The sequence below is a fragment of the Myotis yumanensis genome, unplaced genomic scaffold, assembly GCF_028538775.1.
Source record: "Myotis yumanensis isolate MYYU_CA2020_CCGP unplaced genomic scaffold, mMyoYum1.0.hap1 SCAF_2, whole genome shotgun sequence".
Taxonomy (NCBI): domain Eukaryota; kingdom Metazoa; phylum Chordata; class Mammalia; order Chiroptera; family Vespertilionidae; genus Myotis; species Myotis yumanensis.
This window is the reverse complement of record NW_027223753.1, coordinates 17,134,152-17,154,733: the sequence shown is the minus strand read 5'-3', so window position 1 is coordinate 17,154,733 and position 20,582 is coordinate 17,134,152. Positions and strand designations below refer to the sequence as shown.

General features: G+C 60.9%; 2 protein-coding genes across 2 annotated transcripts; one reads left to right on the top strand and one right to left on the bottom strand.

Annotated features, from left to right (window-relative positions):
- Positions 1–777: 777 nt before the first annotated feature.
- MAP3K6 (mitogen-activated protein kinase kinase kinase 6) lies at positions 778–12,064 on the top strand. Its single transcript, XM_070404469.1, has 29 exons — positions 778–1,513; positions 2,731–2,870; positions 2,956–2,979; positions 3,253–3,443; positions 3,555–3,723; positions 4,042–4,148; positions 4,562–4,732; positions 4,820–4,932; positions 5,318–5,477; positions 5,662–5,824; positions 5,919–6,026; positions 6,126–6,175; positions 6,266–6,361; positions 6,527–6,614; positions 6,694–6,827; positions 7,164–7,291; positions 7,552–7,688; positions 8,031–8,136; positions 8,614–8,771; positions 8,873–9,065; positions 9,160–9,298; positions 9,602–9,761; positions 9,888–10,064; positions 10,334–10,439; positions 10,694–10,862; positions 10,951–11,063; positions 11,144–11,217; positions 11,508–11,584; positions 11,792–12,064. The coding sequence occupies exons 1-29, from the start codon at positions 940–942 to the stop codon at positions 11,880–11,882; spliced, it is 4,116 nt and encodes a 1,371-aa protein (XP_070260570.1). The 5' UTR covers positions 778–939; the 3' UTR covers positions 11,883–12,064.
- A 175-nt stretch (positions 12,065–12,239) lies between these two features.
- SYTL1 (synaptotagmin like 1) lies at positions 12,240–20,562 on the bottom strand. Its single transcript, XM_070404470.1, has 15 exons — positions 20,461–20,562; positions 18,159–18,387; positions 17,098–17,246; positions 16,840–16,912; positions 16,712–16,757; positions 16,198–16,270; positions 15,800–15,900; positions 15,559–15,672; positions 15,169–15,329; positions 14,485–14,581; positions 14,068–14,226; positions 13,767–13,845; positions 13,552–13,651; positions 12,629–12,834; positions 12,240–12,458 (listed from the first exon to the last, which is right to left on the bottom strand). Exons 2-15 carry the CDS (start codon positions 18,347–18,349, stop codon positions 12,319–12,321), a joined length of 1,689 nt encoding a protein of 562 aa, XP_070260571.1. The 5' UTR covers positions 18,350–18,387; positions 20,461–20,562; the 3' UTR covers positions 12,240–12,318.
- Between the last annotated feature and the right edge of the window lie 20 nt (positions 20,563–20,582).

Here is a 20,582-nt window from a genome sequence, read left to right as displayed (position 1 = left end):
TTTTGGATATTTATTTTGTATATTTAAATGCCATTTAACAAAGAAAAATCAACCAAAAAATGAGTTTGCGTGTCACCTCTGACACGCGTGTCATAGGTTCGCCATCACTGGCCTAGAACGTGGCGGAGCAGTGAGCAGTGAAGCGTCCGCTGTCTGCAGTCTGACAGGGAGCCCTGGGAGTGCGTCCTGCTGGGTCACGTGACCGAACGATCTTGGACGCGTTACTCAACCTCTGCAAGTCCCCAGTTCCTGACTGCAGAGCCCATTGAGGTTTAGACCAGGTCGCTGCCGCACCAATTCACACTAAAAGGGTAGGGATTCTTGGGAATTTGGAGATGGGAAGCTGTTGTAGTCCACGGGCTGGAGTTCTGGGATTCTTCTCCAGGTGGGTAGAGAGATGCCGGTGCGGGGTCTCTTCTCAGGCCCCGTGGTGGCAGTAAGTGGAGGTAAAAAATCAGCAGATTGGTTTTTGGGGAAAGCAGGTGCCGAGTCCCACGCTAGGGCTGATGGCCTCCTGGCAGGTGGAGTCCTTCCCTGGAGCACAGCCTGCATGCTCTGGAGATCCATTTGTTGCACAGATCCGTGCCGGGCAGGGCCTGCAATTCACACCTCTTCCCCAGCCCTGGCCGCGCACACCGTCCGAGCTCCTGTGGTGAGCAGTCCCCAGTGGTTGGCATAGACAGTGGCACAGGCTGTTCCGGAAGTGGCGGGACTCAGAAGTTCTCGCTGGAGAGGAGGGAGGGGAGAGGCGAGTCCCGGGCTGCTAGGAGCGGTGCTGCCCCAGGCCGAGGGTGGAGCTTTCCTGGTCGCCGGGAAGGGCTGGGCCCGGCCTACAAGTGAGGGCAGGAGAGAGCGGCGGCGGACGCTTCCCAGCGGAGACCGAGCGGCGGACGGGGTCCGACGGGATCTCCCACGTGACTCGGAGCCGCGGATCGCCGGATGCCCCAGATTTCCCGGACCCAATTCCCGATTTCGGATCCTCAGGACCTTCCAAGCCGTAGCCTGGATTTCGCCCTGGACTCCAGATTCCGAGGAACGGGACCTTCGGCGGGACTTCGGATCTCCAGACCCCGTAGGAGATTCAGGATCTCAGGCTCCCTGGACCCGTCACCCCCGGCTCTGGCCTGGCCCCGGGTGCCCAGGACGCGCCCGACGCCCGAGCGCCCCCGCATGGCGGGACCGTGCCCGCCGCCCGGGGCCCAGGAGTGCGCGGGCAGCTGCTGGCAGGACCCTCTGGCCGAGGCGCTGAGCCGGGGCCCGCCGATCGCGCCGCCCCCCGGTCGGGGCTGCGCTCGGAGCCGGCCTCTCAGCCTGCTCTACGTGCTGACCCGGGAACCGCAGCCCGGGCTGGAGCGGGACGGGGCAGCCGAGGCCGAGCCGCTGCCCCTCCGCTGCCTGCGGGAGGCCTGCGCGCAGCTCGCGGGACCGCGGCCCCGGCCGCAGCTGCGCACCCTGCCCTTCGGGACGCTGGCGCTGGGGGACACCGCGGCGCTGGATTCCTTCTACAACGCGGGTGAGCGCGCCGGGCGCCCGGGCGGGGCGGAGCGCGGGGCCGGAGGGGGCGTGGCTCGGCGGCTCCGGGGTGGGGCGAGATGCGGCGAGGTCGGGGGCTGCACCCGGAGCTAAAGCTGAGGGCCTGGGGCGGGGACCCGAGAAAAGTGAGGTTTAGGAGGTCTGAAGCGCGGCCAGGCTCGGGTTAGGACTTAGCGGGTCCAGGCCGACTCCGGGGTTCAGGGTTGGGACCTAAGCATGTGGCGTCGGCGCGCGCCTGGGGAGCGGGGCTAGCATTGGGCCGGGGCTGGGAGCCGGCCTTTTAGGAATTGGGTTGGAGAACGCCTCCTCGGGACGATCCCGCGCGGAGTTGTGAGGGCGGATCCTGGGAGGTGGAGCGTGGACTCGCCGAGGGGCTCTGCGAACGGGGCTGGGGTTCAGGGGTCCTCGCAGACTACTTCGGAGGAGCGGGCTAAGGAGCAGAAAGGAGAGCGAGGGACCAACGGACTGGATTCTGGGCAAGGAGCTTAGGTTAAGAGGACCCCTTAACCCCGAGACAATGGGCGGGGCTGGAGGCGGGCAGATCGCTCGTGGGTGGGGCCCGAGGCGGCCTGTCCCTTCCATCAACCCTCACGCCCCGCCTCTGGATACTTATTTGTTTATCCAAGAGCCCTGGCGCCCGCGCTTGCCCTATGTTCCTAAAATCGCAGTCTAAAAAATGAAGGCCGACCGCCCTCGAGGACACAAAGACACGCACAGGGTTATAGACAGACAGAGTCACATAGATGTCAATACACAGGTCCTCACAGACCCTGTCACACAAAGATCCAGTCACAACCCCGCCCCCCTCCCACAGGCATGCATACACACGCACACACAGGCGCGTGCACACACACGCACGCACCACACACACACACATACACATACAGCACAGTGTTATCTACACACAATGCTGGTACCTTTCAAGAGACTGGATTGCGGACCCAGGGAAAGAAGTGGACTGAGTGTTAGCCCAACTCTTGCTTCTCAAATGGCCTAGAACAGGCTCTGGGCTGGTGCCCAGCCTCCTCTCCTCTGTGTAAGAACCAAAAGGACCCTAAAAGCAGGAAACGGAAGCCAGGAGCAAAGTTGGATCCTGCTGGAATCACACAGGAAGGCAGGCTGAGCCAGGATGGAGCCCCAGCCTCCTTCCCCTCCAAGCTGGGTTCCGGGCTCAGGGCCTCCACCTTGTGCTCGCAGACGTGGTGGTGCTGGAGGTGAGCAGCTCCCTGGCACAGCCTTCCCTGTTCTACCATCTTGGGGTACGTGAGAGCTTCAGCATGACCAACAACGTGCTTCTCTGCTCCCAGGAAGACATCCCTGACCTGCAGGCCCTGCGGGTAGGTGGCCAGGTGGCTGGTGGGGGCAGGCACAGGGCGGGGGTAGGGCCTACCCAGAACATCAGTATTTGTCTGTTCCCTGCAGGAGGACATTTTTCAGAAGAACTCAGTGAGCAGAATCCACCCCTCACTCCAATATGCCCTCTGACTTCCATTATAACCTCTGACCCATCACTACCTTGCCTGGCCTCCTCCGTCACCTAATCTCCCTAATACCCCTCAATGTCTGTGTGACTCTGCTCCCGATTGCCTTCCTTCCTGCAGTGTGTCCCTTTCCTGCTATTCCAGTTCCCACTGGTGCTGACCTCTGACCCCCTCACTGCCCCTCCCTAACCTGGTGCTGAACTCTGATCTCTACTGATTCCTGCCTCCCTCCCACCAGGATTGTGTTGGCAGCTACACACTGATCCCCTATGTGGTGACAGCCACTGGTCGAGTGCTGTGTGGTGACGTAGGCCTCCTGAGGGGCCTAGCTGATGGGCTAGTCCAGCCCGGGGTGGGCACTGAGGCCCTGCTCACACCCCTGGTGGGCCGGTTTGCCCGCCTGCTGGAGGCCATGCCCACGGACTCTTGGTAAGGGGGACCCAGAGAAGGTGCACCAGGAGGAGGCTGGAGAGGGTACAGTGACCTGGACAGGCCCCACCATCCCCTCTCCCTCCCACCCTCTCCTGCTCCGGGCATCAGTGGCTATTTCCGGGAGACCATTCGGCAGGACATCCGGCAGGCCCGGGAGCGGTTCAGTGGACAGCAGCTGCGGGAGGAGCTGGCTCGCCTGCAGCGGAGACTGGACAGCGTGGAGCTGCTGAGCCCTGACATCATCATGAACCTACTGCTTTCCTACCGAGATGTGCAGGTGTGCTGAGAGGCAGTCGGGCACAGCATTCGGTGTCAGACAAACCCGAGCTCATCCTGGCTGATGTCTCTGAGCCTGTTTGTAGTGCAAATGATTGAGTCACTGTCTCCCGTGGCAGTTGTGAGGTTGGGGCACGCAATGGGTTCTCCGTGTAAGGGGTGGTGTCTGTACTACCTGCCAGGCCTGAGGGAGAGGATGGGGGGTGGGAAGGTGGGGTGTCAGGGGTGGGAGGGGACCCCCAGCTCAAGGTTTTCCTCAGAGGCTGGGGCCGATGGGACCCACCAGAGGCCAGTTAGTGTGTGCTGTTCCCTCTTGCAGGACTACTCAGCCATCATTGAGCTGGTGGAGACGCTGCAGGCCTTGCCCACGTGTGACGTAGCTGAGCAGCACAACGTCTGCTTCCACTATACATTTGCCCTCAACCGGTGAGTGGCAGAGCGGCGCTCGGACATAGCCACGTGGGAACATGGGTCCCTGCTCTATGAGGTCATTGCTGTCTGAGATCAGTGCTGTTCAAGGAATTTGCTGACTAGGGTCACGCTGATGTCAGAGGGTCCTGTTGTTCCACTACTGCTGCCCAGGGTGCGGTGAGGTGGTGCCCTTGGGGAGGTCACAGCTGTCCAAGGTCACCTCTCTTCAGAGTCATTGCAGCTAGAAATCACTTCCATTTGGGATCACTTCCTCTAGAAAGGTCAGTGCTGACCAAAGTCACTGCCATTCTGTGCTCATTACTGTCAGGCCCCTGGAAGGGTCCCTGCTGTTCAGCATCTGGGGGTCCCCAGACCGAGTGGGACAGGGCCATCCGGCAGGTCCCCAGCCCATCTTCCCCCTCCCCTAGGAGGAACAGGCCTGGGGACCGGGAGAAGGCATTAGCTGTGCTGCTGCCACTGGTACAGAGAGAGGGCCCTGTGGCCCCCGACCTGTACTGCATGTGTGGCCGTGTCTACAAGGACATGTTCTTCAGCTCTGGCTTTCAGGATGCTGGGCACCGAGAGCAGGCCTATCACTGGTAAGGGGGCACCAGCAAGTGGACAGTGGGCTGCCGGTGGGGCCGTGGGCATCAGTCCAGCCTTGCATCCCTCTGCCCAACTCCCAGGTATCGGAAGGCTTTTGATGTGGAGCCCAGTCTTCACTCAGGCATCAATGCTGCCGTGCTCCTCATCGCTGCTGGGCAGCGCTTTGAGGACTCCGAAGAGCTCCGGCTCATTGGTGAGCCCCAGTTTTGCACCCCTGTCCTTCCAACAGGCGCCCAGGGCAGGGAGAGAGAACACTGGGCGGGAGCTAGGACTGAGGTCATCCCCTTCTGGATCTAGTCTGCCTGAATCTACACCTGCGTCCTCCTACCTGTCCTGGGCCCTTGTGAGCCCTTAAGCCCATGACTCTTTGTTCCTAAGCTCACATCTGTGTTCCTTCCACATGCACTTGTTCCCACACCCTCACCTGTGTCTGAGCTCCTCCTCCCACCCTGAGATCATGCCACACCTACATTTTCACCCACATCTGTGCTCCTGCCCACATGAAGGTTGTGGCCCACACTTGGGCTCTGCCCACACCTGCAGCCACACTCACTAGAGCCCATGCCCCTCACTCCCAGGTATGAAGCTGGGCTGTCTGCTGGCCCGAAAAGGCTGTGTGGAGAAGATGCAATATTACTGGGATGTAGGCTTCTACTTGGGAGCTCAGATCCTTGCTAATGACCCTATCCAGGTGGCACTGGCTGCAGAGCAGCTATACAAACTCAATGCCCCCATATGGTAAGTGGCCTCCTCTTCAGTCTTGTGCTCTCAGCTCCTGCATCTATGTCCACTGGCCTGAGCCCTGAGCCAAGGACCTGGCCCCTTCCAAACCAGTGCCCATGACACCTAATGCCCCATTTAGCCCACTCTCCCGGGCAGTGCTAGCTGGTGCCTGGCTGAGTTGACAACACTGTGCCCGCAGGTACCTGGTGTCCATGATGGAAACCTTCCTGCTGTACCAGCACTTCAGACCCACGCCGGAGCCCCTGGGAGGACCCCCACGCCGTGCCCACTTCTGGCTCCACTTCTTGCTACAGTCCTGCCAGCTGCTCAAAGCAGACAGTCCCCAAGGGGACCAGTGCTTGGTGAGGCCTGTGGGGTGAGGGGACCTGAGGAGGGGTCGGGCCCTTCTGACCTACCCCCCCCCCCCGCCCACACACACACCCTTGTCCCCTGCAGGTTCTTGTCCTGGAGATGAACCAAGTGCTGCTGCCTGCGAAGCTGGAGGTTCAGGGCATGAACCCCGTGAGCGCAGTGACCCTGAGCCTGCTGGAGCCTGAGACCCAGGTGAAGCCACCACTGAGGCCCCCTACTCACCACTAAGTGTATCTTCTCCTGAGCCTTTCTTCCATGCCCAGGCCCCTCTGACTCCCTTTCTTCTCACAGGACCTTCCCTCCAGCTGGACCTTCTCTGTCCCCTCCATCAGCGGTGTCAGGTGAGGGCAGGGCCTGGGGGCCTGGGGCAGTCGGGTGGGGCGCGCTGCTAGCCGGCCTGGCGCTCAGCTGTGCCCTTTGTCCCTTCCCAGCGCCTCCAAGCGGGATGAGCGCTGCTGCTTCCTCTACGCGCTTCCCCCGGCTCAGGACGTCCAGCTGTGCTTCCCCAGCGCAGGGCACTGCCAGTGGTGCGAAGCCTCTCGGGTTGGGTCGGGTCGGGTCAGGGCGCTCTGAGGGCTGGGATGTCCGGGGGAGTGAGGGAAAGGAAGGATGTGTCCCCTAGGTGCTCTCGGCACAGGAGGGGACACTGCGCCCAAGGTACCCCTCCGGCCAGTCTGACCTCCCGCCCTCAGGTTCTGCGGCCTGATCCAGTCCTTGGTGACGAATCCGGATCCCAGGGCGCCCGTGGAGGAGGCAGAGGGTGTGTGGGAGGTGCTGGAGGTGAGGAAGGGGGCCTGGAAGCTCGGGGAGGGGAAAGGGCTGAGGGCCCTGCTGAACCCCCATTTCACCCGCCCCGCAGTTCGATTACGAGTACACGGAGACCGGGGAGAGGCTGGTGCTGGGCAAGGGCACGTACGGGGTCGTGTACGCGGGCCGCGACCGGCACACGCGGGTACGCATCGCCATCAAGGAGATCCCAGAGCGGGACAGCAGGTGCGCGCTGGGCGTGCGAGCCAGGGTGGGACCAGGAACTGAGAGGGTCATGGGGGCGGGGCAGCAAGGGGGGCGCTGATGCCCTATTGGTCAGGCCCAAGTGGGCGGGCTCTTGGACGAAAGGGTTCGAGCCAATGGACCTGCAGTCAGAAAGGCAAGGATCAGGAAGGTCGGGATCTGGTCTGGTGGGGCCTGCGGGCTGAGTGATTAGGTGGGAAAGTCGGGGAGGGGATTGTGGGAGGGGCAGATCCTGGGGGCGTGGCCTGGCTGGTGCTGGAGTTGTCTGGGCATCTCTGTCCAAATCCGGCCTGTTCCTCTCTCCCTACCTGCTCCCAGGTTCTCTCAGCCCCTACATGAAGAGATCGCTCTGCACAAACGCCTGCGCCACAAGAACATCGTGCGCTATCTGGGCTCAGCCAGCGAGGGCGGCTACCTCAAGATCTTCATGGAGGAAGTGCCTGGAGGTACCTGTCCTCCTGCGATGGGAATGGAAGTGGGGGTGTGGGGCGTGGGGGTGTGGGGCGTGGGGATGGAGCCAGATAGGGGTGGAGAACCCTTAGGGGACATGAACCAAAGCGTGTGTGTGGGTGGTGTAGCCCACAATTAAGCTGATGCTGTGCAGTTGGGTGATGAAGTCTGGGCCACGGTAAGGGCGTGTCTGGGCAGAGAGCTGTGGGCTGGAGAGAGAGGGTGGCAATGATGACCTTGAACTGCACCTGCCCAGGCAGTCTGTCCTCCTTGCTGCGGTCAGTGTGGGGACCCCTGCAGGACAACGAGAGCACCATCAGTTTCTACACCCGCCAGATCCTGCAGGGACTCAGCTACCTGCATGACAACCGCATTGTGCATCGTGACATCAAGGTAAGCCCTGTAGCTGGCCCACCTTGGCTTGCTGGTGGGGGTTGGGGGGGAGGAGGAGAAGAGATATGGCCCCAGACAGAGGCTGGCAGTTTAGACTTAGCTGGCAGATCCTTTGCAAAGGGTGGGATATTCATCAAGAAGGTGCCCTAGAGAAGGAGACCAGATCTGAAGCCAAACCAGGTGTCAGCTCCCAGAGGGGCATAGTGGGATGGGAGGGGGAGGAGGCTGATAGAGGCAGGGTCAGATTGTGATTCCCAGGAGATGGGCTCCTGGGATAGGTTCCACTTCTGGTGTCAGCACCCCAGCTTAATGTCCACTGAGTGAAGTGTCCACTCTCCTCAGGGGGACAATGTGCTGATCAACACTTTCAGTGGGCTACTCAAGATTTCCGACTTTGGCACCTCCAAGCGGCTGGCAGGCATCACCCCTTGCACTGAGACCTTCACAGGTAACAGGTGTGGGGTGGTGAGTGGAGATGCTGACCTGGGGCAGGACTCTTGGGGCCTTCCCTGGAAGATGCTTCTCCTGGGCATGGAGTAGAGTTCATGGGGGATAGCACCCAGGGCAGGCGATTGAGCCAGGGCTGAGGTGATAGAATCTAGGGTGGCTGAGGACATTAAGTTTAGTGCCTGAAATGGAACCCAGAAGTGTTGCTGCGGACCAAAGTTGGTGGTGAATTCAGAGTGGCTGATGGAATCCAGGTTATAGGATGGAACCTACTGCAAGTGATGGAATCCATGGATGGGATGGATCCTAAGATGAGTGAGGAAACTCAGGTAGATGTTTGACGACCAGGATAGGTGATGGGAACTGTTTTGGATGACAGAGTTCAGGGTGGGTACAGGTGGCCAAAGGAGGAGAGAGCCCCTGCCGCTCCATAGCGATAAAGCCTAGGTGAGCATTATTACTACTGCTCCTGTCCTAGGGACCCTACAGTACATGGCCCCAGAAATCATTGACCAGGGCCCACGCGGGTACGGGAAAGCGGCTGACATCTGGTCGCTGGGCTGCACTGTCATCGAGATGGCCACAGGCCACCCACCCTTCCACGAGCTCGGGAGCCCACAGGCTGCCATGTTTCAGGTGAGACCCCTCAGGCTATGGCTCAGCAGGTGGGGTGGGGACAGACAGTGCCTTGCATGTCTCTAAACTTAATTCTTGTTTTCCCTTCCGGCCCCTCCCAGGTGGGCATGTACAAGGTACATCCGCCAATGCCCAGTTCTCTGTCAGCCGAGGCCCAAGCCTTCCTCCTGCGAACGTTTGAGCCAGACCCCCGTCTCCGTGCCAGTGCTCAAGCACTGCTGGGGGACCCCTTCCTGCAGCCTGGGAAGAGGAGCCGAAGCCCGGGCTCACCTCAGCATGCTCCCCGGCCCCCAGGTACTGCGTGGGTGGAGAGGGGTGCACACTGGAGTGAGCTGTGGAGCTGAGGGCTGACGCGGGGCCCAGGCTGACAGCCTTGTCCCTCCCTCAGATGCCACTTCAGCCAGCCCTCTTCCTTCAGCGGACTCCACCACCCAGTCCCAGACATTCCCACGCCCTCAGGCACCCTCTCAACACCCGCCTAGTCCCCCGAAGCGCTGCCTCAGCTACGGGGACACCAGCCAGCTCCGGTGAGAGCCCAGGGTCCTGGGGCGGGTTCACTTTATCTGGTTTTGTCCTGTTACTCCCTCCAGACAAGCCCTCTCTACGGACCTGGGCACCTGGACCACTTGCAAGGATGGCGCTTGGGTGCCTACCTCCCAATTGCTCTTACTTGTATTTCGTTAGGGTGCCTTCTCGGTGCCAGGTCTCTCTCTTATCCCTGTGAGAGAGGCCTGAAAGTCAAAGCCAGCGCCGGGATCCAAACCCTGGGGCGGAGGTAGCTGGTCGGTATTGCCGCCCGCCCTCCATTGGCCGCTCCCCATTGCACCCAGGGTGCCCGAGGAGCCCGGAGCCGAAGATCCCGCGTCCCCGGAGGAGAGCTCGGGGCTGAGCCTGCTGCATCAAGAGAGCAAGCGCCGGGCCATGCTGGCCGAGGTGCTGAAGCAGGAGCTGCCCACGCTGGCGGAGAATCTGTGGCTGGAGCAGGACCAGGTGGGCGGCCCGCCCCCACGCCCCCTGGTGGCAGAGCAACGGCAGGACTCCGGCTAATGGCCTTCCCCAACCCCAGCCCCTTACCAGCATCTCTCTTGGCTCAAATGGAAATACCTTCCTTCTCAGGAACCCCGTCTGGGCAGGAATCTTGTGGAGCAGCTACTGCACTGCCTCGGGGCGCACATCCACACGCCCAACCGCCGGCAGCTGGCCCAGGAGCTGCGGGCCCTGCAAGGGCAGCTGCGGGCCCAGGGCCTTGAGCCTGCACTTCTTCACAGACCACTCTTTGCCTTCCCGGATGCGGTGAGTGAGTGTTCTCACAGTTAGGGCTGCCCAACAACAGCTCATGAACTCCCTGTGCAAGGTCTTGATGTTGAAAGATTCCATGTCTTCTCTGTGACGACAGAGCCACCAGGGAAGGGACATCTGCGCAGTCCTAGCTTCCCAGCCCCTCCCTTGACTCCAAGCCGGTCCACCCCACTTGCTTCAGGCAGACTTTCTAGGCCTTTCCAACTCCAGCCCCACCTCTCTTTGAGGCTTAGCAGTCTCAGCGGCGCCATCCTCCCTCCCAGGTGAAGCAGATTCTCCGCAGGCGCCAGATCCGCCCACACTGGATGTTCGTGCTGGACTCGCTGCTCAGCCGTGCTGTGCGGGGAGCCCTAGCCGTGCTGAGCCCAGGTAGGCCGGGAGCAGAGATGGCCTGCCTGTGGGTGAGGGCGTGGCCCTTGGAGGCGTGGGGAACACGAATGCAGCTGGCAGGGGGTGTGGTCACCAGGCCTATCCCAGGCCAGGAAGGAGTGGGTGGGGGAGTGACCAGACAGACATCTCCCCGACTGACACCACCCGGCCAGTGCACAGAGCTCCCCACGCCCTCTGCCCGTGTCCGAGGGTCCCAAATGCCCGGCCTAAGCTCACCTCACTCTGACCGGCAGGAGTGGAGAAGGATGCAGTCCCACAGAGGTCAGAGGAGTCCAGTAAAGAGGAGCCCCAGCCCAAGCAGCAGGACACCCCAGTCCAGCCAAGCCTGCTCCCAGGGGAACGTGAGCAGAGCCCCCCACCTCTGATGGTGCAGCTGGGCCTCTTGCGAGCAGAGACTGATCGGTAAGCCCCCTGGGACCCATCCCTAGCCTCTGTGTGAGCGTCACCCCCACTCTCCCCTCCCTTCTACTGGCCTTCTGCCATCCAACAGGCTCCGAGATGTCCTGGCTGAGAAGGAGTGGGAGTGCCAGGCTCTGATGCAACAGGCTCTACAGCGGGTGGACAAGGAGGCCAGGACCTGCTCCCTGGCCTCAGGGCCCCCAGGTGAGCAGAGGACACTGATGGTGGTAGGAGACAGCTTCTGGCAGGAGGCACCCTGGGTTCACCTGATTTCTCCTTGACAGCTGCTCGAACAGTGGACCAGGGCCTGGTGCAGTGGCTACAGGAACTGGACGTGGATTCAGGCACCATCCAGAGGGTGAGGGAGAGAGTGCTGGCTACCCATGACCTCTACCAACCAAAACTCCACCTCTGCCCCTCTTTCAGCTCTTCTCACGTTTCCCCTCTGATACAGAGAATCTCAACATTAGAGGGACAGTTAGGATTCCCCTCCCATTGTAAAGAGGAAAAAACTGAGGCCCAGAAAGGGGTGGGACCTGCCCTAGCATGCCGGTAGTAAAACAGAACTAGGCTCTGATTCTCTGGACACATCTTTCTCTAATTTTAATCTCTCCCTGTTTCTGTGTGGGCATCTTTGTCCATAACCAGCTGCTGAACCACAGCTTCACCCTCCATGCCCTACTGACCTGCGCCACTAAAGATGACCTCACCTACACCCGCATCAGGTATGTCCTGCGCCCTCCAGGATGACCCATGCATATGGGATCGTGCTGGTCAGATCCCGACCCCCAGCTACAGGCTTGTCTGGTTTCCTCTCTGGAAACCACAGGGACACCAGGCTCCCTTGGGGACAGAGGGGGCATTAGGCAGACAGTGGGTACCAGAGAGCCCAGGGTCTTCTGGCTGAGCCACAGGGAATTTGCTACCCTCAGGGGAGGGATGGCATGCCGCATCTGGAGAGCCATCCTGGCACAGCGAGCAGGATCCACGGCTGTTACCCCTGGCCCCCAGGAGGCTCAATGAGGGCATCAGAGGCAAGAGGCCAGACCCGAGGACAGGTGACTGGAGAAGACGCCAGCAAGTTCTGACACACTCACCCCAGGGCCCGGGGGCAACTGGAAGGTGGTAGGGGTAGTCCAACCACAGAGATGCCCAAGTTCACTGAGTACCACCGGACAAAGACTATTAAACAGAACACTTTTGTACCTTTGGACTTCAGCAACTTCTGAGGTATGCAGGGGTCTTGGGGCCAGCTCTCTCGGGTCTTTATGTCTGAATCTAAAGTGCCTTCACCTGGCCCCCTGCACTTCCCTCACTCGTTCCTGTCATCACCCCATCCCCCTAATCCCAAGCAGACATCAGCCCCTCGTTGCCCTTAGAATAGACTTTATTGACTTCCACTAAGGGCAGGCCCTGAGATGGGGGTCCGGAGAGAGGTTTGCCAAGGCTTGTCAGGCACCTATGTCCTGGGGGCCAGGTTGGTTCGGAGGGGCAGAAGGCCATCCACCCACTCGCATGGTCGCTCCAGGAGTGTCTGCCACAGCTGCTTCTCCTCAGGTGTGGAGTCCATCCAGGGCACCTGGAGCCCGTAGCTGCTGCCTGGGCAAGGGTGGAGGTCATGGTCACGTTAACACCCCAGGTCCCAGGAACACCTGCCCGGTCCCAGATTACGCACTGACACCAAAGTTCACAAAAGGAAAATGCCCAAGGCCACTCAGGAAGCCCCTGCCTCCCAGCAGTGGTTGCCCCCGAGGGTCCTGCCCACTTACCGGTGCCCAGGCTGAGGCGTACGGCCCCCAGCTGGCGGCTGGCCAGGGCCCCATGGTCCCAGAGGGAGAGCTCAGCACAGGCCTGGCGCAGGTCAGCAGGCCGGAAGCCATCATAAACCATGGTGTGGTTGAACATGGGGCTGAGGCTCCTTCGCACCACCCTTGTCCGCTGGCGGCTGGCCCGGCTGTCATCAGGCAGCACCGAGCTGTGGGGGAGGTGGGCTGGCATCAAGCGGCCCCCCTTTACGCTCTCCAGAACCAGCCTAGACTCCCTCGCAATGTCCACGTCCTCTGGCTCCTGCCTGAGAACTGGCCTCCAACCCTCGATGCCCTAGGACTTTTGCACCAGCCTCCTCCCAGGTCTCCTGTGAGTAATGGCTCTGAAGTGGCATTTTGCTACTCCCCAACTCAAAGACCTTCATGACTCCCTGCTGTCCCTCAGAGTAATTTCCAAACTTCTTATAGCCTTGGGGCCCTTTCTGCAAGATAAAATATTGCTCAGAAGTACAAAACCTAAGAGAAAAACAACGCCTGGTTGAAACAGGGCTGGGATCTCAGAACCTGTTCAGCCTACCTCCATTCACTCTCTGAGGGTGGGACAGAACCTGGACCACCAGAGCTACCCGGAGCTTACTTTGAAAACCACAGAACTGCAGGCCCCACAGCCTGGCCTTGCAGGATCTCCATGAAAGGGCCCCTGGGACCCCCCCAGGTCTCAGCCTCAGCTCTCCAACAAGTTCTATAGGTGCCAGCCACTGAAATGCAGTCCTTAGAGGTGTCCTCAACTCTCCGGCCTCAAGCTGCCCCTTCACCCTGCTCAGAGGTCAAAGCCCAGACTAGGGGATCAAGGGTGGGTGATGAGAGGGGGTGGGGAGCTCCACTTCAGGCAAAAGGAAAGGTGGGGAGCTCCCAGGGCCCCTCACCATTGTATGTAAGAATCCAGGGATCCTGATCGAAGAGGCACCAGGTCCTGAGCTCCCTTCACCCAGAAGTGCAGCTCCCCGCTCGGGGGCAGTCCTGCGCCTGCGGAAAGGCCGGCTCAGGCTTCGGCCCATGGACAGAGCCCTCCCCGTTGTGGGACAGGAGTCCCCACCTCCCAGGGGCCCGGCCAGCTTGGTCTCTCCTGGGCGCCACTCACCCTCAGAGCCAGCGGGGACGTATTTGAGGGACAGAGAGAGCCTCCCGCGGCTGGGAAGGTCGTCAGGAGAGGGCAAAACCTGTGAGAGGGGGCTGGTCAGGGAGCAGGGACAGGACCCAAGGCAAAGAGGCCACAAGGGACGGGGTGGAGCCTCCGGACACCGATGGGGCCGGTGAGCAGGGCGGGCAGGCAGAGCCTCGAGGGAAACCAGCGAAGGTGGAGTCTGCGGGGCTGGGGAAGGCTCGGCGGGTGAAAACGAGATCTGTGCCCTGGGTCCCTCTGCACCGACCAGTGGCCTCACCCGGGGCTGCAGGGGGAGCCAGATGGCCTCGGAGTCCCAGTCCCACGTGTCCAGGGGCACTTCGACTTCGCCCAGAAAGATGTTGCGACCCAGGCTTTCGCGGTGCCACACGGACAGGCTCAGCACGCGGCGGGCGAGCTCGGCCTGCGGGACCGAGTACTGGGGACAGGCGGTGCCTTTAATGCGGGGCTGGTCCTGCCGCGTTCCCCGCAGGATGGAAAACGGGGGACCCCGGAGGGGAGGGCATTCGCGGGGGTCTGAACTGACGCTGCGCCCACCACTCTGGGCTCCCTGCCCTTCCTCCCGAGGAATGCAGGACGGAGGGACAGGCAATGACCCCATGTGGCCGCCCCTGCCCCCTGAGCCCTCGGCAGGGAGCCTGGTTGCTGAATGGGGGGCCACCCCGGGCAGCCTTACCCGGAGAGTCTCGTTGAAGACCGGGTTCAGATTCCGCTTCTTCACGGCCGTCTTGCGCTTGCTCTGCTTGTCCGGGAGGAGGTAGCTTTTGACGTAGCTGGTGGGGGTTGGGGAGGTGAGGACCAGAGATAAGGGGGCCGGTCCCGGGTCCCTCCCAGCACCTCCTCCCCGGCCTGGGGGCTTCCCCAGCCACACACACACACACACACACACACACACACACACTCACACTCACACACTCTCACACACACACTCACACACTCTCACACACACACACACTCACACTCTCACACACACTCACACACTCACACTCACACACTCTCACACACACACACACTCACACACTCTCTCACACACACACTCACGCACACACACACACTCTCACACACATGCACACTCACGCACGCACACGCACACACTCACACACACTCTCACTCACACACACACACACACTCACACTCACACTCACACACTCACACACACACACACACACACACACTCACACTCAGCTTCCGTGCTAGCGCTTTACAGGAGTCATCTCACTCAAACCCACGCCTCGCAAGAACGTTGCGATCCCCATTTGCAGACCAGGAAACTGGCCAAGACAGGTGGTGGGACTGGGCAGGGGTGGGGGGCGGTGAGAAGAGGCTCCGGACGCCCCGCCCGCCCGCCCACGGCACTCACGGGTCGGAGCGGCGGCGCCGCGCGGCGGCCAGGCCCTGGCATTGGATCACTTGCACGTGCAGCTCGGCGGCGTCCGGCTCGTAGCACAGCGCGAAGTGCACGGAGCCGCGCACCTGCACGGCGTCCACCTCCCCGGACAGGCTCAGCTGGCTGCCGCTCAGCTGGGGGCGCGGAGGAGGGGAGGTCAGGGCGGGGCGCGAGCTCGGGAGCTCAGGTGGAGGCTGGGGAGCCGGGGGGCGGGGGTTCAGATGGGAGGTATGGGGCAAAGCAGGTGATGCGGTGCAGGGCACTGCGAGGTAGCCGGCCCAGGGGCTGGAGGGTAAGGTCGGGGGCGAGGGAGGGTCAGGCGGGACTGAGTGTCAGGCTGTGGGGAGGGGAGGCCCCCCTCACCGTGGAGGAGTTGAGGCTGGACACGGAGGAGCTGCTGCTGAGCACGCGGTCGAGCGAGGGGCCGGGCCCGGGGGCCTCCTCCCCGTTCTCCAGGATCTTGGACGCCGCCTGGGTCTGGGGAGGGAGAAGTGTCGGGGCGCCGTGTTCCCTAGCCCCCGCCCCGACGGCGCTGGGCCCGGACGGCTCGCTCCCCGCTCTCGATCCGCTCCGGGTCTTGCGGCCGCCGGGCCGCTCCGCCTACCTGGGCCGGGCGGGGCTGCGGCCCCTCCTCTTCCCTGGCTGGCGGCTCCGGCTCCGGGCCCGCCTCCTGCTCGTAGACCTGTGCACCCCCGGGGCCGGGGGCTGGGGTGGGGCACAAGCTGCTGAACCAGCCCCTCTGAGCCCGCCCTGCACACGTTTGGAGAGGCTGGTTTGCAGCCCCATGACCTGAGGATCGGGGCCCTAGTGCTGCCCTGGGGTTGTCCGGAGAGACCACCTGCCCCCCCCACCCCCAAGGGGGGTGGGGAGGAGGAGGAGGAGGAGGAGGAGGAGGAGGAGGAGGAGGAGGAGGGAGGTCAACACAGATGGTTGGAGCCCCTTAGAGTTGCCTCTGATCCCCACGACCTCTCTGTGCTCCCCAGCACACATCCGCCCACTCACCTTCCTGGGCCTGAGGCTCCTCCTCATGATCTGATGCTTCTGGGGGGACATATGGTGAGGGGAGATCACGTCCCTGAAAGAAGCAAGGGGCAGAGGTCACAGTGGGAACTAGTGATGAAGGGTTAAAGGTTATGATGGGGTCATAGGTTAGGGGCTCCAGCTGGCTGCCCCCTTTTAGATTTAGCTCAGCCACCAGGGCAGGGCTGCAACCAGCTGCAGGACCCGTTGGACCTGTACTTCACACCCCATCACACTTCAGCGCCTGCCCGGCCTGACTCCCAGCGTCCCATTAGTGGGGGACAGTAGCATCTGAGTCCCGGACCGCGACCTGCTCAGTCCCTACTCCCCAGTAACAGCCAGATTCTGGGACTTTCTTAGAGGTCCATACTCCCATTTGACAGAACAGGATGACAGACACAGACCTGATTCTCAGGCTGGGTCTCTTTCCCAGCACATGCCACCTCTACTCTCCCGTATGTTCCTTTATTAGTTCATTCAGTCACTCATCACTCACCTCCGCCTCACTGAGCCTCTCCTGGGGGGCCTTGTCTATGAAGAGTCTAGGAGTAGGGAGAAGCTGTTGTCAGGGATGGGACCCCGATGACTGGTAGGAAACCCCCGCCCCCCGCCACTGCTACTCACCTGGGCTCCAATTCCTCTTCAGTCTCTTTCCCGGCAGCCTCGGTTTCCTTATTGCTACCCAGAGCTTGTTCTCCTGCATGCAGGTGAGAAGCTCTGTGAACCCCCCTCCACAGAGGGGTAGTACTGAGAGGTGGTACCCGACCAAAGGCACACAGTACCAGGGGCAGCTGGGACTGGGACCCAGGGGCCCTCTACCTGTCCACATACACTGGGTGCCCTGGCCTGCACAAGGCCTGCCCTGCCCTGAGGATCTCTCACCCTTGGAGCTCTTCTTCCTGCGGATAGAGGCTCGGACAAGGTCAGAGCCAAGGTGGGCATGGTGGTGCCTTCGGGCGCGTGCTTCCTGGAACCAGTCCCCCGTCAGGATTTTCAGCTGCCCAGGGTCTGCCAGTGAAGCCCGGAGCTTGCTGGAGGATTAGGAGGGGCGGGGGGCATGGCTGTTACCATTCACCCACCATGTGCCAGGCCCTGTACCTGGGGCCAGGGACACAATAGCAAATCAGACTTGATCCCTGCTCTGGAGGAGCTCAGGCTGGTGGGGAGACCGAGTCCAGAATAGACAAGTATATTATAGTGAGGTGGGTGCCATGATGGATATAAGAAGTGCCAGTTTTGCCTGTGGGAATTCAGGAGGGCTTCCCAGAGGAGGTAGCATTTGAATTGCCTCTAAAAGGACTAATTGGATTTCTTCAGGTAGAGAAGAAGAATTTATTCACTAAAGTGACTACTATGTCTAATCCCTCCTAATTTTATAAGGTAGGATTCCTTAGCCCCACTTTACAGATGAGAAGTCAGGTGAATTGCCCAAGGTTACATCGCTAGGAGGCATCTGTCCCCAAGCACTACTTGTAAGTCCTGTGCTCCTCTGCCACTGGGCTCCTCCAGGAAGCAGGAACGAAAGGTGGGTGTGTTCAGGGACAGCGGAGCACCTGCATGGCTCTAGTGGACACTGTGTGTGTCAGGGGTGGTGGTTACTGGTGGAAGATGAGATGGGGGAGGCTAGCAGGGACCAATCGGGAAGGCCTGTGGACCACGCTCCGGGCTTGCCCCTGACACATGATGCTGAGGAGCCAGGAGAGGGTTCAGCAAGGCATATGAAGGACGGATCTGAGGAGCTCCAGCTGCGGTATGGAGGGTTGGCCGGAGTGGACAAGGCCGGAGGCAGGGAGGCTGCGAGAGGTGATAAGCAGAGCTGGCCAGGGGTACAAGGAACCAAACGGCAAAAACGAGAACTACTCAGATATCTGACAGGCTGCAGGTTGGTGGGGGCAGGGTGGGCCCCCCGGTGCCTGAGGCCCCCACCTCTCGCCATGCCTCACCTGACGCGCCCCTCCTCCAGCTGGCGCAGGTGGGCATCTCGCTTCAGGACCTCGGCAATGGCCTCCTGCTCCTCCTCTGTCAGGAAGCTGAGGTCCAACAGCCCATCGGCCTCGGGCTCTGGCTCATGCGCCATGAGGAGGTAAGGTGGGGCCCAGAGCCCCTCTTGAGATGGGTGGCCCCTCTGAGGCATCAGCTGGGGCAGTGCCCCCACTGGGCACACATGGCTCCCTGGGGACAGACTTGGGGTCAGGTCAAGCCCTGCTCAAATATAGGGCACATCCCGGAGTTGACTGCCTCTTTCTGCCCAAATATATTCTAGGTGGTGGGCGGGATACCACCCAGGAAGGCTGAGGTCAAGGTGGCATGAGATGCACCCTTGGACACATGTGTACACTATACCGGGACACATGCGTACACACTGACACATGTAAATACACCAGTCACACATACACACTGATGCCTGTACAAGGACAGGCACACACACACCTGTTACTCCATGAAGGGCCCTATGTGGTCATGCCCAAACCAAGAGATGATCTAACACAGCTTTAAGCCTGCACACAGGCCCATGCCCACGAAGGGAGGCAGGACCCACAGGGCGGGTTCACCTGTACAAGAATAAGTCCTGGGACAAAGACTTGTCCCTAGATATCCACAGACCACACAGACCTTTGCACACACAGTGCTCCCCCAACTGGACTGTGAGCTCCTTGAAGGTAGGGACAGGCCTTCACCCCCAAAGCCAGTACTTTGCACACAACAGATGGTTGGTAAATGTTTGATTAATGAAACATTTGCACACACATGGGGCATGAACACACACAAAACACATACAAAACACACATATCTGCTCACCCCCCGTCCTGGAACCTCCTAATGTGGGTGCCCTCCCTCCACCCTTCACCTCCACCCTGCCCTGGCTCATTTGGTCTTCCTGTCTGAGGCAACCTCCTCCCCAGTCTACACCCCCAACTTCCTCCCCCCGCACCGAGGCAACGGCCGCACCCACCCACTCCCACAGACCAGGAATGCCCCAGCTGCCAGCCCTGCCCTTTTCTCCAGACCCCCTGAGCCCGTGGCTCTGGCCACGTGGGTCCCCCACCCTCCCTGACCCAGGACTTGGCTAGGGTCCCGGTGGTGAAGGCCAAGTGCTGGCAAAGCAGCTCCAGCTGCTCAGGTAGAATGGTGACTCCGGAAGCAAAACATTTGCTCAGCCCTGAGGGGCGTGTGGACGTGGCAAGGGGCCCATGACTGGGCCACGAGCAGAGCAGAGCAGAGCCATGGTCTGAGCCCACTGGGTGGTCTCTCCCATCCCTCCTGTCCCCTGCCATGCCAGGGCACCAGGCTGGGCTGCATGGGAAGACAGGTCCTGGCTTGTGCCTGCTGCCCGTGCCCTGTGCCCTCCCGGCTGAGTCAGTGTCCAAGCCCAAGCGAGCCCTCTCCTCGGCTGCCCCACCCTCACCTGGGAGCCTGGGGTTCCTGCATGTCTCCATCAGGCATTTGTATGGCCTGTGTGAATGCCTGCATGCTCCAGGTTAACACTAGCTCCTGCACATCTACTGTGTTCAAGGTACTGGGTGTTGCAAACGCATGGTTTGGGGCTCTTCTGTGGCTGCTGTGTGAGCCCACGGTGATGTCTCTGCTGAGTTGTGCTGTTTTGACAGTCGGTCCAGCAGGCATGTCTGGGTACTGAGGATCGAGAAGACTGTATATTTTGCTGAATATCATATCACTGCCTGTGTGTCATGTCACGGTGTGATGCTGACTGGTGGCTGTTGTCTGTGTGATGTGCTCAGTGACTCTCTGGGTGATAGTGTTGTATGATGTGTGCACTGTGTATTTCCTACTGTGCTGTATGTGTAACTGAGCTGTGTGTTGCAGTGTGTACTCTGGTACCCTCAGGACCACCAGGTGTGTGTATGTGTGCGCGTACACACATGTGCACACGCATGTGTATGGAGGTGAGAGGACATTCTGTAAAACTGACCCTGCTCTTGTCTTGTCGGTCTGCCTCGGGCTGGGCAGTGGGCACCTGAGCTCAGAATCCCCAGCAGCACAGGCCTTCCTGCTTCCCCTCTCCTTCCAGAGGCAGAATCAACAGGTCCTTCCTGCTCTGTTTCAACACTATGGGACAGATCCATGGGTCAATACAAAGGTTTCTCCATCTGTCTGGCTGTTCCAGTCTCAGACACACTCGTGCACCCCCCACCCCCCAAGGTCCCAGAGGGTGCTCAGGATACCAGGTGGCAGTGCCTGCCCTTTGGGACACTGGCAGGGGACCCCCGTCCTGAAGCAGGTTACCTGTAGGGATCCAGTATGGAGGGGACACCTTCGTAGGTGGCCCCAGCTCCCCTGGCAGCCGAGTTTCAGGGACCAGAAGAGCAGTGAGGGACTAAGGCTGACTCAACCAGCTGCCGAGTAGC

Excerpts from the sequence above, each read along its gene's own strand:
- MAP3K6 (XM_070404469.1), top strand. The coding sequence starts at position 940 with ATGCCCCAGATTTCCCGGACCCAATTCCCGATTTCGGATCCTCAGGAC. Across the intron at positions 6,615-6,693 it reads GTGTGTGGGAGGTGCTGGAG|TTCGATTACGAGTACACGGA; the intron begins GTGAGGAAGGGG and ends CCCGCCCCGCAG. Across the intron at positions 9,299-9,601 it reads GGGGACACCAGCCAGCTCCG|GGTGCCCGAGGAGCCCGGAG; the intron begins GTGAGAGCCCAG and ends CATTGCACCCAG.
- SYTL1 (XM_070404470.1), bottom strand. The coding sequence starts at position 18,349 with ATGCCTCAGAGGGGCCACCCATCTCAAGAGGGGCTCTGGGCCCCACCT. Across the intron at positions 12,835-13,551 it reads CTGGATTCTTACATACAATG|CTCGGTGCTGCCTGATGACA; the intron begins GTGAGGGGCCCT and ends CCTCCCCCACAG. Across the intron at positions 12,459-12,628 it reads ACGCCTCAGCCTGGGCACCG|GCAGCAGCTACGGGCTCCAG; the intron begins GTAAGTGGGCAG and ends ACCCTTGCCCAG.